This window comes from Lutzomyia longipalpis, chromosome 2, assembly GCF_024334085.1.
Source record: "Lutzomyia longipalpis isolate SR_M1_2022 chromosome 2, ASM2433408v1".
NCBI lineage: Eukaryota > Metazoa > Arthropoda > Insecta > Diptera > Psychodidae > Lutzomyia > Lutzomyia longipalpis.
Genome location: NC_074708.1, coordinates 1058938 through 1085569, shown reverse-complemented (window position 1 = coordinate 1085569; position 26632 = coordinate 1058938). Strand labels below are relative to the sequence as shown.

Below are 26632 nucleotides of genomic sequence, written 5' to 3'. Positions count from 1 at the left end.
ATATTGCAATGGACTTTTTTTTTCCACCTTCTATGGGTTTTTGAAAATTATTTAAATTCATAATATTACACATTTTTACGATATTCTACTACAGTCGTGAATGTGCAGTGGGACCAACCCGGTTCTAGCAAATCCGTCCCACCACGAAATCTGAGCTCGGAGAAATATATTTGCGGAAAATTTTTGGACAGGCATCTTCAGATAGCCTCTAAACTTCATGAAATGGCAAAGAAAATGCAACTCTGCGGAAAATGAGCCAGGAAAATGGAAAAGAAAACTGGGCTTCTTGCTTCGTGGTGGGACGGTCCGTCTTTCATGTCGATTTTTTCACTGAATTAACTAACCTGATTAATTTTATCTCCTCAAATACACTTCACCATATCACAATAACACTTAGAAATCGTTTTAAGGGCGATTAAACTAATTAAAATTACTTTTTTCTTCATTTTCTTTGAAGATGAAGAAAATTGATGAAAAAGTACGAGAAGAGAATGAAGTTGCGGCGAATTGAGGTGAAGTGGTGAAATTTTTGTCAGCTGTTTATTAGGGGAGACTGGTCCAATTTTGTCAATTCTGTAGATCTCGTTTGTGTAGGGGAGAATGGTGCAATATGGACGTTTTTTCAAGAATTTGGAAAAAAAATTGTCATCGGTTTTTTTTTTTAACATTTTAATTGTCCACTTAATAAGTCCTATCCCGCGAGAAGGAAAGACTGGAAATTTCCAGATTATAAGGGACATTAAAAATCGTTATTTTTCATCCTATGGCTTTGAACAGACGGAGGCGTATATTGGTTGACGTTTCGCTAGAAGTATTTTTTGACACTTAGCGAAGTATTTTTTGCGCTAACATAACCTCAAACATATTTTTTTGTGCAAAAAGTGAGAATTATGGGAAAAATGAATTGCTCTTATTTCATTTTCTAGACGAAAATTTGCATAATTCGGTTTATTGTCACAAAATGTGCATTCAGGTTATGTTAAGTGGAAGATTTTCCCAGAGCGCAAAATTATACTCACTCACGTTTAATTGAGGAAAATTCCCTCTCCCCCCAAACATAACCTCAAAGTAAATTTTCATGTGCAAAAACTGTGCGATTTATGGGATAATTAATTATTTTCCTAGCCAAAACGCTCACACTTCTAATTTTATTTTTCACAAAAAATGGGTCCTTCCCGTAACTGCAAAGGGTTTGCTGAAAATTGTTCAATCATTGAAATCTTGGCATCAGGAAGTTTCTAAAGAATCTTAGGAGCTTCCTGATGTATTTTTTTTTGACAAGACAGGCACATCTTTTGACATTTCTGGCTTCTCTCGCTTCATCATAACCTAAAAAAATTTCAGCTAAATTAGGTATATTTTTTAGCGTATAACACCAAATAGGTTGTAAAATATGCCTGCTAACATAACCTTACTTAATTTTTTGTAAAAATAACGCGGAATTGAAGGGATTATCGGTTGGAAAAAAAATTATTTATTTTGAGGTTATGTTTTGCTTGACTGAAAATTTCCTTTTCGTAAATCTACAGACGAATTACACAGCCATATTTTACGCGAGAAAAAAGGTTTCTCCGAACATAACCTCAATTTTTTGGCCCTATGTACATGAGGTTCGCGGCCGTAAAATACTAAAATAAAAAAAATCAATTTTTCTTATGTCACAAAAAATGTGAATTATACAAATTTTCGACTAGAATATTATTTAATAGTATAAAGGATAACCCGCCGGACACCGTTCATTGCAGTTTATCCGGTAATTTTCACATTTTTGCACACTAAATTTTTAAAAAATTAGGTTATGTTATTCTGTTTGACTATTATTTAGCTGTTGGAAAAAGTTTCCCAATATATTTTAGAAATGACGAATGTTTAAAAATGACGAAGAACCCAAAAATTAATTATTGTTTAAAAAGTCCCTGAATAAAGTTCGAGTTTAATTTTTTTGAAGAGATTTCTTCATTTGAAGATGTTTTTCTTATATGGAATACCAACTATTTCACATACGCATTTATATGAAATACCAAATAAATATTCATGAAAATAGTTCGTATTTTTTTTCAATTAATTCGTCAAAAATGTCAAAAATTGATTCTTTCGTAATTATTTTTAAAGAAACATTAAATAGATAAGTTTAAAAAGGCTTAATTAGTGAAGTAAAGGGAAAAATATGTTTTTCTGTTGAAGACGTGTCGTTGGAAATTTCTAGAACTAGTGGTGAGTTTCAAGTACGGAGGTGAAAACTTCACCTTCCCCTTCGTCCTATTGCGGAGGCATGGTACCAATTGTCCCACTAAGAAGGCAAATTTCCCCGCTTTTAGGCCGTCCTACCACCGAGCGGTCCTATTGAAAGCGGTCCCACTGCACATTCACGACTGTATTCCTATAAACTCAGAAATTAATCAAGATAGTAGATGATACACCTTTACTTTATTTGGGAAAATCTGTATGTTTCCAAGCGCTTTCCCGGGAAATGGTCACTCTTATTTTGAATCTTAGACGATCCCATACTTTTAAAACTAATTGTGATTCAATTCTAAAGATTTACTCAGTGTATGGTGCATAAGAGTCATTCATCGCGATCGGACAAACGGTGTAGATGTGTATAGTCGTATAGGAATGACGATTTCCAACAAACAGATCCTTCTTTTTGATTATTAAGGTATCTAATGAAAAATAATAGAAAAACAAAAAGAAAAAAATGTTCACGGTGAGATTTGAACTATGGATGTTAACAATAAGAGTACTACGCGCTAATCTCTAAGCCATAGATTCTTTTACTGTTAACTCGTTGGTTCTTTTTTTACTCTTTTTAGGATTTACTTAAATCGAAATTTTACAAGCTCATATATGTATGTAGTCTCTAACCAAACAATGCAAAAACTCCTCAAAATTTTTTTTGTTCGGAAACTTTCTGAGTTTACTGTGTATATGCATAAAAACTGCAAAGATAAATATACAACATAAATTAAATATATAATTGCAAATTTAAATATAGCATGGATGTTAAAGTATAAAGCGAAAGATCGAATTAACGAATTTACGGACTATGATTCTTTCTTTCTCAGTAAATGTGAAACTGGCTGAAAATAAGAGATGGGCAAATTGTAAGGAAAGACTTCTTTATCTATATAAGTATTTTTAAAAAAAAAAAATTTAAGACAAAATTGTAATTTTTTTGAAAATTATTTTTCCCTAATCGGCATAACTACTACTTATAATTTAGGATCATTGGTTACCCGCTATTTCCAATATTTTATAACATAAAAAATAACTTTGCTATTGTAAAATACCAGACAATGAGATACCAATTGTCATAGCCAGGTACTACGATTCAGACTTATGGGGGTGAGTCCGTCCGTACGACTCCATGGCTCACGAGCAACTGAGCCAACCGTACTAGGGTGGTTGGGAGAGAGAGTCACCTTAAGACTCCCGCCAACCTCACACACATAAGCCAATCTGTCCTATACTATGACAGTTAGTACCAGCGGTACTACATTCGGCCATTCCTGACTTTTGTGACGTCCTCGGCACAAGCTAGGAAAAGCAAGACAGATTGACCGAATTTTCCCGTGATCTTCGACCAGTATACGTCGCAATAAATGCGATAACAACTGCGGTCCTTTGTATAGAGTATAAGTCTGCATTAGACAACAACTCTATGCACAACTGAAAATCATATCAAAATGTTCCCGTGGAACCTCTTCCGACCAGTATAATTCGCAATGAATGCGATAACAACTGCGGTCCTGTATCATAGAATACAAGTCTGTATTAGACAACAGCTCTATGTACAAACGGAAAAGTATATTAAAGTGTTACCCACTGGAACTTCTTCCAACCAGTATACTTCGCAATGAATGCGATAACAACTAGGTTTATGTGTTCTAGAGTGCAAGCCCGGCACAGTGGACAACAACTCTATAGACAACTGGAAGAACATATCAAATTGTTCCTAGTGGAACCGTACCTGGTAGTCCAAGTACATAAGGGTTCTGTTTGATTTAGTACGCCAGTGCACATGACACAAAATCATCACACCCATGAACCTTTAGAAGGTTCTCTCAACACAGCATTCGCCATGTTACTTGTTTCTCATGGAACATATGTCTAGACTTAGCTTATACAGTTCCAGGAACCATAAGCTCGTTCCATAGAGACTAGTGTCTCCGAGAAACCATTCGCCGTATGACTAACTATCAAAGACCTTGGACCTTAACCTTGGATTGATGTTAACCAATACGACACTTCAGGTTTTCAACGTAACAGGCCCACCATGCAAGCATGATGCCTCTCCGCGAAAACCTACTTGTCATGCCTTATCTATACCAGTAGCATTTACTCACAGACTCATGATTTTATCTACATCACGGAATGACCAATTGATTGTATTCATATCCAGGATATATAACTCTCAATATCATCCGATCAACGAAGACTCATGATTGTTGTCTTTAGTATCAACTGGTTACCTAGATACATGACCTGAATGTCTTGTCTAGCTTACAATGCGTCCATTGATCGCTCAGACCTACATTCCAATTCATCCATTCTACCATATCTATTGATACATCAGGTTGATACCTTACCTCATTATAATGGTTCTATGGATGCTTGAAGAGCCAGTTTATCACAGTATTTCTACTGATCACATAAACATTGTGAATTGCTCTTCCATGTGCTCAGGCACATTTCTTTTCTCCTGATACCTCACTATGCGAAACAATAAGTCCAGAGAACTTCCCTTCGCCCAGGTATCCTCAAATGCTATGGAAAGCATTGCTCAGAAGAGAATCTATACCTATGGCCCAAAGCCACTTATCAGTTTCACCCTCATTTTGAGCACTAATTTTATGCTTCACAGTGAAACCACTTCTCCATGTACACAAGCACAACACTTTTCTCTCTGATACCCCATTGTGAACCAAAACAATAAAATCAGAAGACTTCTTACTTCTCTGGTATCCAGTGCTTTAGTAACATTGATCCGAGGAGAATCACTACACCTCACTTTACGTCTCCTATCAGCTTTTTCCACCTTGTCACGCTATGATTCACATGCCTATCGGCATACTTCGACCTTGTGGAACCGCTGACTTTTATAGACGTATTCGGGAATTCCAGTTGAACACTTCCACAACTTCGCTGAATCTGATCACCTTACCGCACATATGCATTGCAGTGCATCTTACAGAATGATGCCAAATTCCTCATTACTGAAGTGGACTCATTTCTTATTGGACTTTCCCTGGTGACTATTTCTCTTACTCATCTGCCTATTTCAGAATTCCAGTGAATCCCAGCAGGACATCACAAGACTCCTTCCATTCCAAAGTATTTCACATATTTTGAAATTCTTACTTGTGAATCTTTCATCAGGCATGTATCTTTATATTGGATTATGTATTGCCGCCTCTTGCTTGCGGATCTGCGTCATCGTTCTTTTCCAAGGCGACCATTGCCTTCCATAGCACACCATGGAGCCAACACTAACTACCACTCCACAATCATCCAATCTCTTGATGGCTTCTCGGTGCTAACTGCCTGTCCCTTTTCCAGAAGGATCCTAACATCTTCTTCGACTGCTTTCTGTCTTCAAGAACTTCCTCTTCAGTTCTACGGACCTATTCCAGTCCTTTTATCATAGATCTCTTTTACAGACTGGATGCAATTCCTCTGAGTTGTTCACCAGAAGGTATTCTTACCACTGCTTCCACTGAGAAACCTGATCCATCGCAGATCCTTTCTTATCTTCAGAACCTTGCAGCTCACCTTCTCATTATCCTATTACTGACTCTGTAGTCCTCAAGCACCGTTTAGTCTTTCAATGGAATCGTAAACTTCTGCTTGATCTTGTCTTGATATCCTTTAAGCTGTCTAGCACATTCTTCCAGGGCGCTCTCTGATGTATCTTCCATACATTTCCTACCCTCTATCATGCACTTAAAACTTGCAACCTGATTCTCCCTCCATTTATTGAAGAATGATTGTCTTCACTAGAGGTCCTCAACAGTGTCAATGTGCTTTACTTCCTCTTTAATTCTTCCTTTTACCTCCTGATGGTTCATCCCATCTCAACCTCCAACTGACAACCAACTCGAACATTGCCATCACCTCAAGGAGTCCTTAGAATTTCCCTCCTTTTGATGGTTTGTTGTCATTTTGACCTTGGCTTTAGGAATCCTTACTGAAGAACTAACAATATCCAGGAATCCTCACTCATCAATATACTCATTGAAACGTCTTTCCACAACGCAGCCTTAGACTGTCCTAACTTTCCTTCCAGGAGCCTATCCTCTTGACATAAGACACAGTCTCGTTTGTAGTTACTCTTCATCGTTTCCTTCGTTCTCAGCAAATGTGAGTATTAACCTGTTGACACAAATGTTCCACTTGTTCCAACATACAAGTGTAAGGCACATACAAGACTTTCAATTGGTCCATCTATGTGCTTTTTGACAACACCATCCTTGAGCATCACGTCCCTGCTGAACAGCTTCACCGTATCCTCAGAAGCCCCTTCTCCAGCCAATTCCGTCCCTGATTCAATCTGGAATTGCTTGTATAGCGGCAGAAGAGAACTAATCTTCTCGACTCAATTTATCCTTGACAACCGCTGCAGAAAGTTCACAAAACTTGTCACAAGTCCTTCTACTAATGGCTGAATCTTCACAGCCAGGACTCCTTGACTTTTAGCTTTCCCAACTATTCCGCTTCATGCTGCGCCTGAGTAATTGTTGACGATCTTTCTTAAATTTCCCTGAGACCCTGATTGGATTAGTTTACATGCTGTGCTATACGAAGATCCGATTCCTTAACTATCCTGCTTTGACCTGCAGAACCCAAGACGTTAGATGCCTTCCTCAGATTTAACTAACTCATGCGTCTTCTTCCGGATAGTCGAAATCCTAAATCTTTCCTTTAGCATCACCTCACATGTCTCCTGAAACAATCCGTTCATATTGCTCTTCCCCTTTTGTAAGCAAAACTTCCAATTGGTCTCCTGACAATCGTTTAGTATTTTTCCGCCTTTTCTCGACTTCTCCTATCCAAACAATCCATTCTTTTGATTGTTTCTATTGGTATTTGCGTCATGATGAACATTTCCAGTGGAAGTCTTTTTAGTTTTTCGAGAATCCTGCTTTTCTTGCTGCTTAACATCTCGCTTAAATCCTTCTTTCCACTATGTCATCATATTTTCACGGAGTTTTCACATTTTCACAGCTTAACTACGCTTTAATCTTAATGTGACAATTCTTACCAACTGCAAATTGACATTCGCATTCAAAATTGAAATGAACAATTTTAATTTTCCGAAACTAAATCGAGTATATCAAACCTTCTTAAGCGGATATACTTCCTAAGCAACAAATAGAGATATCCACGACTTCCTATTGCATAAGAATTGTGCTATCATTTACTCATCCCTCTGTTTTTGAAAATTTCATATCCCTTAAATTCCTTTTAATAAAAATTCTTATTCTCATTCCTTTTTTTTCAACTACTTTAGAGTTTCATTAAATTTTCATCTTCCTAGAGATTTCCTTCAATTTCAAACTTCTTGAAAATTTAATTTTATTTTCATTGCATGAAAATATCATAACGTTTCCTATTTCAGAAAATCTCAATTAGCTTTTCTTTACTTGGAAATTTCAATTCCTTTTTCTTTTCATGAAAGTTTCATCTTTGAGAATTTTCAAATAATTATTCTTTCATTTTCTTTATTTCTTATAAAGATTCAAAGAATTATCTTAACTTTCCAATTTTTCATGAAAATTGTTTGAATTACCTATCAATTATTTGAAATCAAAATTTAACTTCTTTTTTTTTTTTTTTTTTTAATAATTGATTATTCTCAATAAAAATTCATTTCATCTTTATCTCATGAAATTTTCAGGCAATCCTATGAAATTTTCCAACCACTTGTTATCAATAAAATTGCAATTTAAATTAATGGAATGTTATTTTATTCAATTACACAAAATTTATTCCTTAGACCTTCAATTTTATTCCATTGAAATTTTTAGTTTAGATTCAGTGATTTTTTTCAATTTTTTATTATGAAATTTTCAACTTTGATGGAATTTAACCTTCAATTCTTATGCAATCTTTCAGCCCCAAAACGTAAAACATTTTCTAACGCAGAAATGAAACAATTGTTAATTTTTCTTTTCCACTGGGACTTCCGCATAAATTCTTATGCAATTCTCCATCTTTCCCACTCCACATAAACAAAAAATTTCAATAAGGAGTAAAACAAACATTAGTTTTTATTCATTCATTTTTTTTTCATCTCACTGAAAGAAAACTTGCAATTTAGTTTCAATCATCATTTTTTATAGTCGGGCTCCATCCAAAACTGATTTTCAGCCCTATTTTGCAACTCTTACTGAATTGCTAAATCAAGGAATATTTATTCCTAAACATTTGCAAGACAATCTTGCCATTAAATCCTCTTAAAATAACATGTTCATTTCATACATAAACACAAAAACATTAAGAGAATATCAGGGGGTTGAAAAGCGCTTTTCAGGGTTAAGCATTGAAATAAAATTCAATAATATCAGGATAACCATTTTGGAGAATACCACTCTCCAATCTAAAAGAAAATACTTGCGATTTTCCCTTTAATTTTATTTTCCTCGCATGCCTTATGTGCATGCACTCCTTTTGCTGCATCCTGGGCTCAAGCACCCCGCAGCCATATTCAGCTTCCCTGCTGCATGTGTGTGACGCTGCCGCCGGTTGACACGATGACTTCGTTGGTGTGTGTGTGTTGCTGGTGTCCTCGATGACATTGCCACTCAGCCGCTCACGCCGCTGGTCACACACACACACACACATTTGCCGTGGCTGCGCGCGCCGCTTCATCACACAAACACACACTTTTTGCGTATGAAAAATCCCGCATAAAATGTCACAATTTTTTTTCCACTCGCGGCAGTTTTTCATTTGCGAAAGCATTTTTCGCATTAAGGGAAACCACGACGGGACTTCCCATGCCCCGAAAAAGCCCCACGAAGGACTTTTTTCCGCGCACCTTTCGCGTCTGGCAACACAAAAATTGCCAAAATGTCACTTTTACGACGCGACTTTCACGGCTTTTTCGACGCGTTTTCCCCGAATTTCACTCATTTACACGACGGGGAACAATTATTTAGCACTCACGGGTGCTACAACGCGATTCTCTACGCCCCGAAAGTCCCAAAACGGTGGACTTTTTCCGCGAATTCCACCACGTGACGTCAAAGTGACGCCATGGAATTTTTCACTCGCGAATTCAACATTTTTCGCACTTTTCCACTTCCGCGAACGAGTATTGGGCTTATCCCACTTCTGAATTGTAAAATACCAGACAATGAGATACCAATTGTCATAGCCAGGTACTACGATTCAGACTTATGGGGGTGAGTCCGTCCGTACGACTCCATGGCTCACGAGCAACTGAGCCAACCGTACTAGGGTGGTTGGGAGAGAGAGTCACCTTAAGACTCCCGCCAACCTCACACACATAAGCCAATCTGTCCTATACTATGACAGTTAGTACCAGCGGTACTACACTATAAAAAATAATTCAAAGACCTTAGGGTGGGGTGGGAAAAAATAAATGTGCAGTTTTGTAAATATTTATTGTTCATTTATTTTTTATTAAAAAATCTAATTTTTACGCAAATCTTTCAATCTCAATAGCTTTGATAGTGTCGAGTTAAAATAATGTTATAGAATTGATATTTTTGACCATTTATTATTTATAATTTGGAAAGTGGAAAGTGGACTGAAAATGCATTTTCACTTTAAAATAGAAACAAATTGTCTGACACAAAGTTGTAGCTCGGAAAATCTATATACATATTAAAGAAAGTTGTGTTTGTTGGAAAGCGTAAATTTTTTTTAAATCTATGTTTTTCCTCTCGTTTTTTATAAGATCGTCGTGTGGAAGAAAAGAAATAATGTGGAACGACCTTAAGAGGTCTTCAAAAAGGTAATTTCCTTCGAGAAAAGTTTTTTTTGAAAACCTTTAAAAAAATTTGTTCATCATGCAACTGTCCATGAAAAATTAGAGGGTTCTCGTTTCGCACTTATATATATAAAAAAATACCCTAAAAAATAGGGGGGGGGGCGCCAACATGGGTGGCGCCAAACTAGGGGGGGGGGGGCGCAAAAAAAGGGAAGGAGGGCGCCAAAAAAGGGAAAGGGGGCGCCAAAATGTTTGTCCCCCCCAAGTTCGAAAACGTTCCGACGCCCCTGCGTTTGACAGTAGGTAAAATGTCAAATTAAAATTTAAGTACTTTTCGGATTAATTTTTTCATCAGAAAATTTCTATTTTAGTCAAAAAATTCTGCTTTTGATCAAGAGAATGTTCAAATTTGTTTAGGGAAATGTTCTTTTCAATGTGAGAATGGAATTTCGATTATGAAAATATTTATTTGCTCGAAATGGCAGACTTTTCTCACAAAATGGAACCTTTCTCTTGTAATTGGAATATTTTACTTTCAAAAATTTACATTCTCCCTGGCCAAACCGGAACATCTCCTGATCAAAAGAAGAATTTTTTAACCAAAATCATAATTTTCTGATCAAAAGATGGGATCCTTACTTTTCTAGGGTTTAACGTTTTATTTTTTAAAGTTCGACGTGTTTTTTTTTAAATCTTAGAAAATATCCCTATAAATTTATTTTAATATAAAATTTAGCCTTAAAATATTTTTATTAAAACTCTAGAAACTAATCTGATCTGCTTAAACTTTTAATGGGTAAATAATAGACCAAAATATCCTTCCTGGCTACGTCACTGTGGAAAATTAACAACAACAAAAAATTCACAAGATAATGTTCCACCCTGAGAATATGAATTTTTAAAAATGCTCAAACTATCAGTGGAAAATTATTAACAATCCTGAATAATTTATATTTAATAATTTCTGCTCTAAATTATCTTCAAAAGTTTTTTTTACGTCAATAAAAAAATAATTTTTATTTCAAAGTGCAACATTGAAAATTATTAATCTAAATTTCTATTGGGGGAACAATTATTCTTTATTTAAAAGAGACGTCCTGAAGAAGCTTTAGAGAACTTGAATATTTTTCTGTTTATCTTACAAAATGTTGCACTTTCAGAAATCCCCTCAATTCCACCCCTTACTACGCTACCCCCGCAACTTGTATTAATTTACTCATTTTGAATTTCTTATTAAAACATTAAGAGACGAAAGATTTTTGCTGGTACTACGAAGGTAGCTGCCCAGACTTTCATTTATATAAAAACTTTGTATTTGAGTTTTTCTTGAACAAAATGAATCTCTCTCGTGCTTTCTCTTGAAGAGTCTTGAAGCTCTTCTCCATGGGAATACTATGTACATACATACATATATAGTTTATATAGGGAGTGTGTTTAATTTTAAATGCACCGTTCTTGATTGAAAACTACCACCCATAATCTTCTGCTGGACGTTCTTTTAAAACTATTTTTCCATTTGCAAGAAGAAGAAAAAGTGAAATATATATATTTTACAGGGTGTCCTCAACTTGTCAGACTTACAGATTACTTTCTTTTTTTTTTTTTTTGTTTGTTCTTATTTAACTTTCAAAGTATTCCTTCGATGGGATTGAGGGGTTGAAGGGAGTGTCAGGAGAAGAAGTAGAAAAAAAAATCAGCGAGAATTTATTTTTCCTTCACAGGGGAAGGGCTTCCTCAATGATCCCCTAAAGTTTGACGTGGTTGAGGGTCTGGAGTACAATGTGACTGGCCTTCAGCCCGATACACGCTACTCCGTCCAAGTGGCAGCCCTCACGCGCAAAGGGGATGGCGATCGGAGCCTGCCGATCAATGTTAAAACTCCCGGTGGTGTGCCAACGCGTCCAGTTGTGAATTTGAAAGCTCTGCGTGACCCAACGGTGTCCATTGAGCTCGAATGGGAGCGTCCAAAGCAAACGTATGGGGAGCTACGTGGCTATAGGCTACGTTGGGGTGTAAAGGATCACATCCTCAATGAGGAAGTCATCCAGGGGGCGCATGTGAATACGAAGAGATTCAATGATCTCGAACGGGGGGTTGAGTATGAATTTCGTATTGCCGGAATGAATCACATTGGAATTGGGCAGGAAGCTGTAAAGTACTACACAACACCCGAAGGTGCCCCCAATGGGCCCCCAACGAATATCACCGTTCGCTTCCAGACACCCGATATTGTGTGCATTACGTGGGATCCACCGCATCGGGAGTACCGCAATGGGCAAATAAATCGGTATGATGTTCAATTTCACAAGAAGATCGATCATGGGTTGGGTACGGAGAAGAATACAACGGGGCATAAGGTGGTCTTTACGGGGCTCGAAGAGAATACGGAGTATGTGTTCAGGGTGCGTGCGTACACGCGTCAAGGGGCTGGGCCGTTTAGTGAGAAAATCATTGTGGAAACTGAGCGAGACATGGGAAGGGCTCCAATGTCCGTGCAGGCTGTTGCAACATCGGAGCAAACGGTGGAAGTTTGGTGGGAACCCGTACCGTCGCGTGGACGATTGATTGGCTATCAAATTTTCTACACAATGACCGCTGTGGAGGACCTGGATGAATGGCAGACAAAGGTGCTGGGGCTCACGGAGTCGGCTGACCTAATAAATCTCGAAAAGTACGCCCAGTATGCCATTGCCATTGCGGCAAGATTCAAATCTGGCCTCGGGAGACTCAGTGAGAAGGTGACGGTGAAGGTGAAGCCGGAGGATGTACCATTGAATCTACGTGCCCAGGATGTGAGTACCCATTCCATGACGCTGAGCTGGTCGCCACCAATTCGACTCAATCCAACCAACTACAAAATCTCCTTCGATGCCATCAAGGAGTTTGTGGACTCCCAGGGTATCACGCAGACACAAATAGTACCCAAGAGGGAGATTATCCTCAAGCACCACGTCAAGTCGCACACGATTAATGAGCTCTCCCCATTCACCACCTACAGCGTCAATGTGAGCGCCATACCGGCTGACTATTCCTACAAGCCACCCACCAAAATCACAGTCACCACCCAAATGGCCGCCCCGCAGCCCATGGTGAAGCCAGACTTCTATGGTGTCGTCAATGGTAAGTGAACTCTTCTGGAATTAACGCCCCAAGTGCTGCTGCTGCTGCATTTAAACCCATCTCACACCCTCCCTGTCCCCCTCATTCCCCACACACACATTCTCATTTTAAAAAGAAAGAAAAACGAAGGAAAAGCTCATTTTCTTCATTCAAGGGGAGTTTTTCGAGAAGTTCTGGGAATCCCCTCTCCCATATAAATGATTGCATCTCAATGAATTATTTTTCCAGGGAGGGGGGAATATGCTCACTTTTAAAAGGAAAAATCTAAACGTTTTCTTTCATTGGAAGGTTTTATTGCATTTTTTATGTAATGTTGGGCCTAATTCAGCGACCAAGAAACCCTTAAAATCTTTCAATTTTGTACAGGAATTTCAAGATTTCAAACGAATTTCAAGGGTTTCTTGGTCGCTGAATAAGGCTCGTTGTTTAGTTTTCTTTTAAAATAAAAATTAGCCCCATACATTTTATTTTTTCCTCCTCATTTGATGGGATCAAATAAGACAAAAATTAAGGGGGGTCTCTTGGGCAAACTGTTGGAATTGACATACTTTTAATGTTTTCATTTTTCTTTGGGTTTTCTTTTTCTTAACCTTGGTTTTCCAATGTTGGTTACATTTGTAGCCTAATTATTGAAGAGTAATAAAATCACTTTTCGTCATCTTAGATGCGACGCCATATTGTGATTTTCCGACTTTTCCACAGAACTGCCCTAAACCACAAAGGTAGGTTTTTCTCAGGATCTACTGGATGAATTTTGATGGGGTAAAAAGCAAATGGAAGGGGAAGCATTAGCGGAGAATGTACCGGAACTGATTTTGGAATTTCGACTCAGAAGTTGAGAAAAATAAATAAGAAGATTTGTCAACTTTTCACAGCTTCTGAGTTGAAATTCTAAAATCTGTTCCGGTACATTCTCCGCTAATGCTTCCTCTTTCATTTGCTTTTTACACCTTTAAAATCCATCCAGTAGATCCTGAGAAAAAAACTACCTTTGTGTTTTAGGGCAGTCCTGTGGAAAAGTCTGAAAATCACAAGATGGCGTCACACCTAAGATGGCGGAAAGTGATTTTCTCACTCTTCAATAATAAGTCTTTAAATGTAACTAACATTGGAAAACCGAGTTTAAGAAAAACTCCAAGAAAAATGAAAACATTAAAAATGTGTAAATTCTAACAGCTTTCCCAAGAGACCCCCCTTAAAGGTTAATTTTTTTTTAATGAATTTTTATAGTTTTTGGTTTTTTTTAGCTTAATATTCACGCACATTTCAACCCCGAGGAATTGGATAAATAAATGCATGAGTGGGAGGAATAAATAAATTAATAAATCATGCGAACATTTAATCAATCAACTTGTCAATAAATAATTAATTTGATTGTCATTTTTACGAAATTCTAACAAAGGGATTACATTGCATGATTTCTATTTTATTTAACCTTTTTTTTAAATCTATTGTAAAAAAATTCTTTTATTTTATTTTCCTTTTTTTATGGATTCTTCTTCGGTGGATGGGCTATCTATAAACAAAAATCTATCTTCAAAATAATTTAAAAAAAAATAAAGGAACTGTTCCGGAAATTCTTCGATCCATCTTCAGGGGCATTCAGAATATTATCCTTTTCTAAGAAAAAATGATAAACTTTGTTAAATATATTTTTTTTTTATTTTTGTAATAAAAAGAAAGAAAATGTTGAAAATTAAAAGAAATGAAGAAAAAATGAATTGTAAAAACTTACAGAGCAGCAGTGATAGTTGACCTACATAAACTCCACAAAATAATTTCCTTTTCTCTCTCTTCCTATCAAAAAAAAAAATCTCGCGCACGTTAGTTGCATTCCTGAGATGTCCTGTGTAGAAGACATTGAAAAATAAAGAAAAAAAAAGGAAGAAATCTCTCGCGGGAGATGAAAGACATTCTGTGGTTTCTTTTGATTTTCCAGGTGAAGAAATTCAGGTGATTCTCCCGCAAGCCTCTGAGGAGTACGGGCCGATATCTCACTACTACCTCATTGTAGTGCCGGAGGATAAGTCAAATTTGCACAAAAATCCCGATCAATTTCTCACCGAGGACATGCTACCGGGGCGTCGTATTGAGCGCACAAATGCCCCATATATTGCGGCAAAATTCCCCCAGCGGAACATCCCCTACACCTTCCATCTGGGGTCCGGGGAGATTTATCACAATTTCACGAATAAGAAGTTGGAACGTGGCAAAAGGTATCGGATCTTTGTGCGAGCTGTTGTTGATACGCCGCAAAAGCATCTGTACACATCGAGTCCCTTCTCGGAATTCCTTGCATTGGATATGCGTGAGGCTCCACCGGGAGAGCCACCAAATCGCCCCCTGCCAAATATTCCCTTTGATCCGGAGGTGTCTGTGAATAAGAATTCCGATGAACCTGGGATGCTGTGGGTGGTTGGACCGATTATTGCTGCTCTCTTGCTTTGCGTTATCTTTGTCTTTGTCTATGTCATGAAGCGACGCAGGCAGTCGTGCAAAACCCCCGATCAAGCTGCCGTGACACGACCACTAATGGCGGCAGATTTGGGCGCGGGGCCAGCACCATCAGATCCCGTTGATATGCGCAGATTGAATTTCCAAACACCCGGAATGATAAGTCATCCCCCGATTCCCATAACGGAATTTGCAAATCACATTGATCGCCTCAAATCGTCGGATAATTTGAAATTTTCCCAAGAGTACGAAAGTATTGAGCCGGGTCAGCAGTTCACGTGGGATCATTCGAATTTGGAAGTTAATAAGTCAAAGAATCGCTATGCGAACGTTACAGCCTACGATCATAGTCGTGTTATCCTCCAGACGACTGATTCTCAGGGTTCTGACTACATCAATGCGAATTACTGCGATGGCTACCGGAAGCACAATGCCTACGTTGCTACACAGGGTCCCCTTCAGGATACATGCGCGGATTTCTGGAGAATGTGCTGGGAATTGCGCACATCGACAATTGTCATGATGACACGTCTGGAGGAACGGGCAAGGATTAAGTGTGATCAGTATTGGCCATCGCGTGGGAGTGAAACCTACGGGCAACTCACGGTGACAATTTCAGAGACTCAGGAACTTGCCACATACAGCATCCGGACGTTCCAGGTGTGCAAGCAGGGTAGTGGTGAACGCCGGGAGATTAAACAGCTGCAATTCACAGCATGGCCTGATCATGGAGTTCCTGATCACCCAGCGCCATTCCTTCAGTTCCTCCGTCGCTGTCGAGCACTCACAGCACCTGATTCGGGCCCGGTGATTGTTCACTGCTCCGCAGGTGTGGGCAGAACAGGGTGTTTCATTGTCATCGACTCAATGCTCGAACGGATGAAGCATGAGAAGACAATTGACATCTATGGGCATGTTACGTGCCTCCGTGCACAACGAAACTACATGGTACAGACGGAGGATCAGTACATTTTCATTCACGATGCCATCTTGGAGGCAATCATTTGTGGCAGCACCGAAGTCCCGGCGCGCAATTTGCACAATCACATTCAGAAATTGATGCAAACTGAACCCGGGGAGAACATCACGGGGATGGAGGTGGAATTTAAGAAGTTGTCCAACGTTAAGGCGGACAGTACGCGCTTTGTAACGGCTAATTTGCAATTCAACAAGCACAAGAATCGTCTGGTGCACATCCTACCCTACGAATCCAGCCGGGTGTGCATTAGTCCCATTCGTGGGATTGAAGGGAGTGACTACATCAATGCCAGCTTTATCGATGGGTGAGTTCTGCTCTCGAAAAAAAAGGCTTTTCCTTCTCTTCTCTCTCACTCTGTCTCTAAATTGTTGAAATAAATTTATTCTCTGCAGGTATCGCTACAGGAATGCCTACATAGCTGCCCAAGGACCTCTTCAGGATACAGCTGAGGACTTTTGGCGAATGCTATGGGAGCACAATTCGACAATCGTGGTGATGCTGACAAAGCTCAAGGAGATGGGAAGGGTGAGTTCTTATATTGAAATGAAAATCATCCTCCTATATTGCCTCCCCCCCCCTTCTCCCGTGTATGAAGGAGGGGTTGAGTATGAATTATGCAGAAACAATCCCGAAATTATTTGTTTAGCGAAGCGCGAGCAGCGAATGGCAACAATTTAAAATGTAGGGGGTTGGTTTAAAGGGATGTGTGTGCCGTCTTTTTCTCAAGCTTCATTTGGAATTCAAACCCAAAGCAGCGTGTCCTTTTGTGTCTCCAAAATTCTCACAAGGGTGGCACATAAGGGGGTAGAAGTCCTTGCAAAAGAGGGCGGGTTGATGGATTTCCATGAAATTGTTTTACTTTTACCTTTATTCGCTCAATTGAATGGAAAAATTCTCTTATTTTGAGTTTAAAAATATTGATTTATTTTTGAATAATTTTCCTATTTGGGGTTGATTCTGTTAAAAAAAATCTTTTTGGTATTTTATGAAAAATCTTTCAAGATTTTGACAATTTGATTCTTTCTTTAATCGTTTTTTTTAAAGGTAAATTACTTTTCCAAAAAACTCTTTGAAGTTCTTTCTAGCTGTTTTCTGAAAAAGAGAGATTCGTTGTCAATGAGTGGTTATCTGAATAAAAATTATTTGGATGATTCGCCAAAGAATGAAAAAAATATTGGATTTTCAACTTAAAATGACTCAGATTGAGAAGCAGAAACTTCAAAAGTGTTTAATTCAAGCCAAAAAATGAAATAAATTCAATCTGAAAAATATTAAATTCACACTGAAAATATTATTTAGTTTTCAGTCCTAAAAAGGAATGAAGCAGAAGCCTAAGAAAAATATTTAATTGAAAGCCTAAAAAGTAGTACAGTGGGACCCCAGTACAACGACCACTCGGATGTACTCTTCTCACTCATTATTTTCAATGCGCGAGAGTAGTATAACCAAGTGGTCGTTGTACTGGGGTCCCACTGTAAATTAAATCCAAAATATATTAAATTTAATCCGGAAAATGGTTTTTTTTGTTTTAGTCACAAAAAGGCGCAGATTGAGGAGCAGAAGCCTAAAAAGTATTTAAATCAAACCCAAAAACGTAAATTCGTATTTAAGTATTTATTCAGCTTCAAGTTAATAGAATTTGATTTTTTTATATTCTATATTTAATATTCTAAAGACCCCTTTATGATTATGGTCTTATGATGAATGGTTTAAAAATATTAACTGAAATTTTGTGTCAGTTCTTCTACAATTCAAAGTTTTACAGCAACTTTTTAATGGAAACAATAGAAAATATTTTTGATAGAATCAATCCCATTTTTTATAAAATTTCTAAATAGTAAAATTTTGAGTTAAAGGACTTTGTGAAATGATTTAAAATTTAAATAAAGACTTAACCCTTGGAGGATCAAAGGATAAATGCTTCTAACATCAAAACTTTGACCTTATTTTATCTTAAAAAGAAAACAATTTTCCTTTCGACGATCTTGAAGTTAAAGAAATTTCCAGAAACAAACAAATTTGTGGCGATTAAGCCCGGGAGGATGTTGGTGGCCACCGTGGCCAATTCGACTTTTGCAATTAACAGAATTAAATCTATTTAACATTTCATGATTTTTAGATCTGTGTATAGGAAATTTCAATTACTTCAAGATTGAAGAGAAAAAAGTTGAAAAATCATTTTCTTTTTTAGAGAAAATTAAGGTCAAAGTTTTGAGGTTAGAAATCTTGATCTTCCGGATCTTCCAAGGGTTAAAAGAATTCAAATTAGCCACGATGGGTAGCAAAATCCTCCAAGGATTAAAATTAATAATTAAATTCCCAAAAAAATGACATAAAAACGTAAATTAAGGAAAAATTATTAATTAAAATTTTAATTATTAATAAAAAAATAACATTTCTACAGGAGAAATGCTACCAATACTGGCCACATGAGCGCAGTGTCCGGTATCAGTGCTACGTGGTGGATCCCATTGCGGAGTACAACATGCCGCAGTACAAGTTGCGTGAATTCAAAGTAACAGACGCACGTGATGGCTCATCGCGTACAGTGCGACAATTTCAGTTTATCGACTGGCCCGAACAGGGTGTACCAAAGTCCGGCGAAGGCTTCATCGACTTCATCGGGCAGGTGCACAAGACAAAGGAACAATTTGGCCAAGATGGTCCAATTACGGTGCACTGTAGTGCCGGTGTTGGACGCACCGGTGTCTTCATCACACTCAGCATTGTGCTGGAGCGTATGCAGTACGAAGGGGTGCTGGATGTCTTCCAGACTGTACGCATTCTCCGGTCACAGCGTCCGGCAATGGTACAGACGGAGGATCAGTATCAATTCTGCTATCGTGCTGCTCTTGAGTATCTCGGGTCATTCGACCACTATGCCAATTGAGGGGATTTTTCTATCCACTTGTGCCAGAATTTGTGATGATCACCCCCTTTCCGCAAGAGGGGGTTCTGTCTGGATGGGCAACGCACAAAGGGCTTTTGCTGGGATTTTGTTTACTTTTTTTGTGAGTCCTTCTTTACAACGAAAGTAAGTTTATTTTATTTTTTTTTTATTGATGATTTTATTGATTTTTTATTGGAGAAAAAATTAATGTTTTATGCAAATTTTAGCCTTTATTCTGTGACTAAGAAAGCTTTAAAATTTCAAGGATATTTCACTGAAATTTCAAGGATTTCTTAATCGCAGAATACGATCCTTTATTGAATTTCTTGAGAAAACTCAAGGAGAGACAGGAGTTTTATTTTAAATTCAAAATTAAACACATAAAAGAAAAAACTTTTAAAAAAATCATTTTTATTAAAATGAATAACTAATAGAAACTAATAATTGTTAATCAAGTAATAAATTAAATTGAGAAGCATCCCAGCAAAAAAACTAAAATAATATACAAACAAAAAAAACTACCTACTGCGGAATATTGCCCATCGTGCTTTACGAAGCGAACTTAAAAGCGCTGAGCAACGTATATAATATATCCTGAAACAATCCGCAAATTGAAATGCATTTAATATCGTTGAAAATGTTTTTACAAAATATTTTTCCGATAGACTATATTTAACTTAGAGAACAGTGGATGGGGGAAGGGGGTAAATAATAAAAATACTATATAGTAGTAGATAATGAAAATTAATTTAAAACAAAAAAAAGCCAGAGAATGAAGAGAGTTTGGGGAATAAAATAAAAAAAAATTGCTGGACAATTGATATTAAATGTACGAGAGAGAGATCGCGTGGATAGAAAAAAATTAACTAAAAAAAAAGTTTGTACTCCAAAGTTGATGAGAAATTTCCCCTCAGAAGAGTAAAACTATATATAGATGTGTGAGGATTCGTTAGGAAAGCATAAAATGTGCATTATTGAGGTTCTGCCAATTTATATTAAAAAAAAAAAGAAAAGAAAGGAAGATGATGAAAATAAAACACAATTTAGGGTATTTTTGGTGGAGAAAATAACTTTTAGAAAGATAGAAAATGATGATGAAAAAAAGCTCGCAAAGTGAAAAAAAAACAAATTGAAAGACTTCATGTTAATGCTTTTCCTTTTTCGTGAAAAAAAAAAACAAAACAAACGCTATATTGTATATCGAAGGGTTGGGAAATTGTACTTATATACAATTTACATTTAAAGTCTAGGAGAAAGGGGAGGAAAAAAGGAAAAGTTAGCCTCTTTTGATCATATCAAAGTGATTGTATGTGAATGATTTTTTTAATTTAAAAAAAAAAGAAGAAAATACTCAACAGCTGCATCCGAGGAGGTTTCACAGAGCCAGGGATTATCCAGAAATTTTCTAGAATTTTTCATTTTGAGAAGGCAGGTCAAAGGTAATCAAGAGAATTTAACAAAAGGGGTACTTATCTGAATGAAAATCTTCGAATTATTCGTCGAGATTCGAATTATTTGTCAGGATTCGTATTATTCTTCGAGAAAATTCAGATTATTTGCAAAATTCAAATTATTTATTCTATTTATTCAATTATCAAGAAAGTTCGGATCAAGCGGTATTATTCAGATTATTCGTCAAAATGCACGTTATTCGTTAAAATACAGATTATTCGTTAAGATTCAGATTATTCGGATTATTTGTCAAATAGTTTCGAATTATCCTATAAAATTCAGAGTATTCTTTTACATTCAGATTATTCATCAAGATTCAGAGGATACATCAAAAAAAAATATTCAGATTATTTTCAAAATTCTAACTATTCGTCAAGAAAATTCTGATTATTCGGCAAGATTTGGATATTTCTTCGATAAAATTCAGACTATTGGCTAAGATTTAGATTATTTATCAAGATTCGGATAATTCGTTAAAATTCAGATTTTTCGTCGAGATTTCGGATTATTCGGCAAAATTCGGATTATTCTTCAAGAAGATTCAGACTGATTCAGATTATTACTAAAAGGAACACGGATTATTTGGCAAAATACAGATCATTCGCTAAAATTCTGATTATTCGTTGAGATTTTAATTATTTGTCAAAATTCGAACTATTCATCAAGAAAATTCAAATTATTCGGCAAGATTTGTATTATTCGGTAAAATAAATCGAAATATTCGACAGATAAACACCCCTTGGAATTTAAAGAAGAGAAGAGGACAAAAAAAAACGAAACTAAAGCTTCGTTAATAAAACAATTTATTTCCCTCTTTTTGGTTAAAGTTCTTTAAGAAAAAAACAAAAAGAATAATAAACTTCGGATGCTTTCCTTGTGTAAAGTTCCCCCAATGCGCATATATATAGCAATTTTATTTTTCATGACTTTTTTAAGCAGCAACCACCAAATTACATCAATTTGAACGAAACAAAAAAATCATATAAAAAATGCACGTGAATCACTTGGCAAACGATCTGTTTCCCTCATTTTCTCTCCCACAAACCACCAATCAAGTCATGCGTAAAGAATTCCCCAACACATAGTACATACACAGCAAAAATATAATTTTGGTAATTTTCAGTATAAAAAGGAGCTTTTTCCCCAACACGCGAAAGCTTTAATTTGAAAAATTTATCATATAGAGCTCTTGAATTTCCATCAATTTAATTTTCATTCCCACACACACACACAAAACTCAATGTAATTTGTCGTTAGAAATAAATTTGAATGCAGTTGATATTACTACGCACGCACATCACCATTCATCGTGGGTGGTTGCATTTCCCCCTTCCAAAAAAAAGGATTTTTTTCTCGCCATTGAGAACTCATAATGATAATTATTTTATTAACTCATACGCAAATGCAAAAAAAAAAACATATCCAAAATGCAGTATTTTTTTTTATTTTTCATTTTTTTCCACGTGAAAAAAATTCAATACTTTTTAAAGACTGACAAAGTGTAAGGTAAAACGGCAGAAGAGGTACATACATATATATAGCATATACTTGAATCAATTTATTCTTCTCTATTATTATTTCTATATTATTTTAAGTATAGGTATAATGTCTGTAAGGCTACACACATAATAATATCCGAATCATATCCTGTGAAAGAAAAGCAAAATGTGACGTAAACTTTGCAATGTTTTAGAACATAGAGGAAGAATGTTTGTTTGTTGTTACAGTTGGTGTGAGAAGGAGAAGAAAATATTTTCAAGAAAAAAAGGTTTTCATTGGAAATTTATTAGATTTCTCCACAAAAAATAAATATGTCGTTAACACATTAAGTTCTCATTTTTATACGCTGTGCGTGAAATTGATTTATCATTTGACAGCTACCCGGCTGGCATAGTTAGAAAAAAATGTTTTTAACCTTGGAGGACCCGATAGTTCTTACCACAAAGATTGACTTTAATTTTCTTTCATCAAACGAGAAGTAGTAATTAAAATTTTTATTTTATTTTGTGATAAGCTTAAAAAAAGTCGAATTCACAGCAATTACTAAAAATGCCATCAATTTTGATTAATTCAGTTTCTTCAAAGGAATAAAAAGCAAGTTTAACCGGAGCTTTCGATCTCTCAGTTCTACTAAATTAAACCAATTAAACCTTAAACAGTATTACGATGCTAATTGTGTTCACTTAAGTTAAAAAAAAAGTCTTTTTGGAAAAATAATTCAAATTTCTTAAGCGTAGTAAAAGTGTCAGAGCACTATGGGTCAGTCGGGAGACATTTTTATACACGTCAGCGTAAAAAAATAACTTCAGAGTATTATACAAATATTCAACGTTTTAAACTGTAGATTTTTGAATTATTATTTTCTTTTAATTAATACGAAAAATATAACAATTTTAATTATTTAATTAAAATAAAAAATCCATTTTTTATTTAACAAATGCGTGTAATTTACCTTCCACCAACTGTACAATAAAACATTCCATCAATGTTCCCCTCCTTGTTTAAAAAAAAATGAAAAGAAGCTACTTTAGAAATTTATTGCAATAATGGTGATAAAATTTTCATTTATAGGAGGGTAAAAAAAAGAAGAAGAAAAATTAAATGAAAGAAAATAACGAATTACCGGAACTCTTTTAATGATTTCTCCGGCATCTTAATCAACATTATTAAGGATTTTATTATATATACATACGTATAAATAAGTGGTAGTTTTAGTTTATCTTTTTCTACATTGAACGCATACATACATATATTATTATATACTTACTACGAAGGAAAGTATATAGAGACGAGCGATGATGATTAATGAATGTAAAATGTGAGTTAGAATATGAATAATCTTTTTTTGCCATTTATTATAATAAATTAAGAAGCAGTCAATGATTTCTTTTTTTTTTGTTTTATTTGAGCAAAATAAAACATAATTTCCATGCCGAATTATATTCCAATATATTATAAAAATTAATAAAAAGAAAAGAAATATAGAGGCGGAGTGTGGATAAAGCACCTCAGAAAAACAATAAATTGCTGTAAGGAAAACATTGTTACTGTAAATACAATGACAAGTATTATATCATGTAAATAAATGATGAATGAAATAATTTTTCTTCTTTTATTCTTCTTTTAACCCTTTCACGTCCAACGTGAAACATAAAAACATCGAAACATGCGCTCTTTTGATATTTATTCTATGAATGCTCTCAGAGGACTTTTCTCAGTCAGAAAATGTTTTCTATGGGCTCATTTGCATGAATTTGATGCTTTTCTAACTTGAAAAAAAAAATTAAATTCATAAATAATTGAAAAAATAAAATGTTTCATGTTTGGGTCAGCGTATCAGTCAATAAACGCGAAAGGGTTAAATTATTTTTGAAAATTATTTTCTTTTCTTGTAGAGAAAAGAGCCGGAAAGGAAAGAAAATTTCAGTGGGGAAAAAAGCGCGGGAAATTCAATCAGCAGCGCCATTTGTGACTGGGACCAGCAACTATCGTTGCTGCGTGGATCAGCTCGCGACAGCTGCCGCACCAGCGCAAAGCAAATGAAGCAGCAGAAGTGGCGAAGAGAAGACGATAAAATGTCAAATGTGACGGTCAACAAGTCTGCTGCGGTTGTGTAGCATTTTATTGTGTATGGTAATAGAGACACGTCTACATTTTTGATTAATTAGTTTGCCGGAGGAGTGGAATTTAGTGCATCCGGGTGCTGCATTTGTGCATGGTGGGAAGATGCGAATTACAAATTTGCGAAAGGGGCGCATTGCGCGAATTGCAGCCTGTGTCTTCATACTCGTGCCACTGCTCTACCTCCTCATGACGTGGTCGGATGGTCATAAGAGGGCCAAAGCGGTGCTCCAGAGTCGCTTTGGGGCCCTACACAGACCAAAGGAGGTCCCACGACTCATTGAGGGTGAGTTCTTTGAACTTTTCGTGCCCCAAGGTGTAAGCCGCGGCGGCGACAGGTGTTTCGCACATCAATGGAGCCGCCACCTGGCTATCAGATTGAATTTATTAAGAAGAGTCTGAAAAAATTGATATAAAAGAGCGTGGTGCAACAGTCCTTATATTCAGGGCTACTAACTTTCAATTAAAATTGTGATTAAAAATTCCAATTAAAAATTTACACTACCCTCAAAAAGTTTCCGAGAAAGCTAAAATGGGGTATTTTTGAAGGAAAATTTCGAGTGGCATTATCTCCAGCTGTGGTTAACAGATTTTCAAAAATTACCCGGATTTGGAAAGAGAATTAAATTACCTTTCCAAAGATAGTCTATTTGTTAAAATCGGTTCACTAGTGGCCGAGATGCAAGAGGTCAAAATCAAAATTTGTGAAAAAAACGCTTTTACCTAGCTTTACCAAAATGGCTGTCAAGAATAAATGGGTTGACCGATTTTAAAAAATTTACCAGTTTTGGAAAGGTGAAAAATGTACCTTTCCAAAACTAGTAAATTTTTGAAAATCAGTTGACCACAGCCGGAGATATAGCCACTTGAATTTTGCCTTCAAAAATACGCCATTTCTGCTTGCCCGGAAACTTTTTGAGGGTAGTGTATCTGCTGTATCAGCAATCTTCGTATTATCATCACTTCATCCTCAAAAATCCAAACAAAAAGGCCCGCAAAAAGTGTTTCCTCCCACGCACCAGAGCCCCTAAAGTCTCTTCTCTCGATTATAAATGCACAATTTACTTTTTAATTTATTTATTTCGTTAAAAAAATAATTTTATAGTGCGACGAATAATTTCAATTGTTTTCAATGCTTACTACGTTTGTTAATTTATATTTTTTCGCGCTAAATTCAAATAGAAAAATTCCAGAAAATGTTTGAAAAATAACCACAAGAAAGAAAGAAATCCAGTTAAGATCCCAAAAACTTGGTCAATTTGCGTGCAAAAGCTAATCTAACATGTAAATGAAGTCCAAATATGGGAAGATAAATTTCACACGCTGCGCTATGACCAATAGAAGAAGGAAAAAAAAGTGGGAGAAAGGTGTCAAAGCAAAGTTTTTGATTATTCACTATTTTACGCAAAATTATATAAATTTGAAGTATTATTAGAATTTAAAAAAAAAATAGATAAAGCAGGTAAAGCTTAAATAATAATTTAAGAATAGTTAGAGAAGAAAAGCTTTAACCCTTTCGCGGCCACGTGAAACATACTTAGAAACATGCGCTCTTTTCAACATGATAAAAATTCTTTGGATGCTCTCGGAGAACATTTTTTCCATTTAGAACGTCTTCTTCGGTATTTTCTGTGTGAATTTAATTTTAATGCATTTCTAACTTGAAAAAGCATTTTTTTTATTCAAATTCGAGTGAGTAAAATATTTCAAAGAACCCGAAAGGGGTGAGCTTGAATTTCTCTGAATTTGTAAGAGAATAATTTACCTGATTTCTCTATTAAATACTCAAAAGACTGATATGTAGGTAGGTAATTGCCTTATCAATTTAATTACTCTGATAAATATTGAAGCTTCCTCTTTCATTGAATTGATTGTAAATATTTTCAAAGTAATTTCTTCAAGCTTCAAAAAAAAACTAACAGAGATTTATTAATATTATCCAATTCATCCTATTTCTCATTCAAAAACAATCATAAGAATTTTTTTATTACCTTTATTGCACCTTCTGCAGAATCCTCCACTCCAACAACGAAAGGAAAAAACAGCCAAAAATATTTGTTAAGAAAATCATTCAAACAATGTGGAATTATTCCATGAGAAATCTCACTCAATTCCCGCTATGCCTCTCTTATCATCACCACGGCAAATCTTTTTTTGG

At 36.0% G+C, this 26632-nt stretch overlaps 2 protein-coding genes across 12 annotated transcripts in view; both read left to right on the top strand.

Moving 5' to 3' along the window:
* LOC129788381 (tyrosine-protein phosphatase Lar) overlaps window positions 1–23954 on the top strand; it is a 138745-nt gene extending 114791 nt beyond the window's left edge. For all 7 annotated transcript variants that reach the window (XM_055824359.1, XM_055824362.1, XM_055824364.1 and 4 more), the window contains 4 exons: window positions 11680–13078; window positions 15018–16815; window positions 16904–17036; window positions 18916–23954. In XM_055824359.1, the coding sequence (XP_055680334.1) occupies window positions 11680–13078; window positions 15018–16815; window positions 16904–17036; window positions 18916–19401 (3816 nt within the window). In that variant the 3' untranslated portion in view covers window positions 19402–23954. The remainder of the gene's footprint in view (window positions 1–11679; window positions 13079–15017; window positions 16816–16903; window positions 17037–18915) is intronic.
* A 422-nt stretch (window positions 23955–24376) lies between these two features.
* The window catches only part of LOC129788401 (N-acetylgalactosaminyltransferase 7), a 783634-nt gene continuing 781378 nt past the window's right edge, over window positions 24377–26632 (top strand). For all 5 annotated transcript variants that reach the window (XM_055824446.1, XM_055824445.1, XM_055824444.1 and 2 more), the window contains exon 1: window positions 24377–24760. In XM_055824446.1, coding sequence (XP_055680421.1) covers window positions 24580–24760 — 181 coding nt within the window. In that variant the 5' untranslated portion in view covers window positions 24377–24579. The remainder of the gene's footprint in view (window positions 24761–26632) is intronic.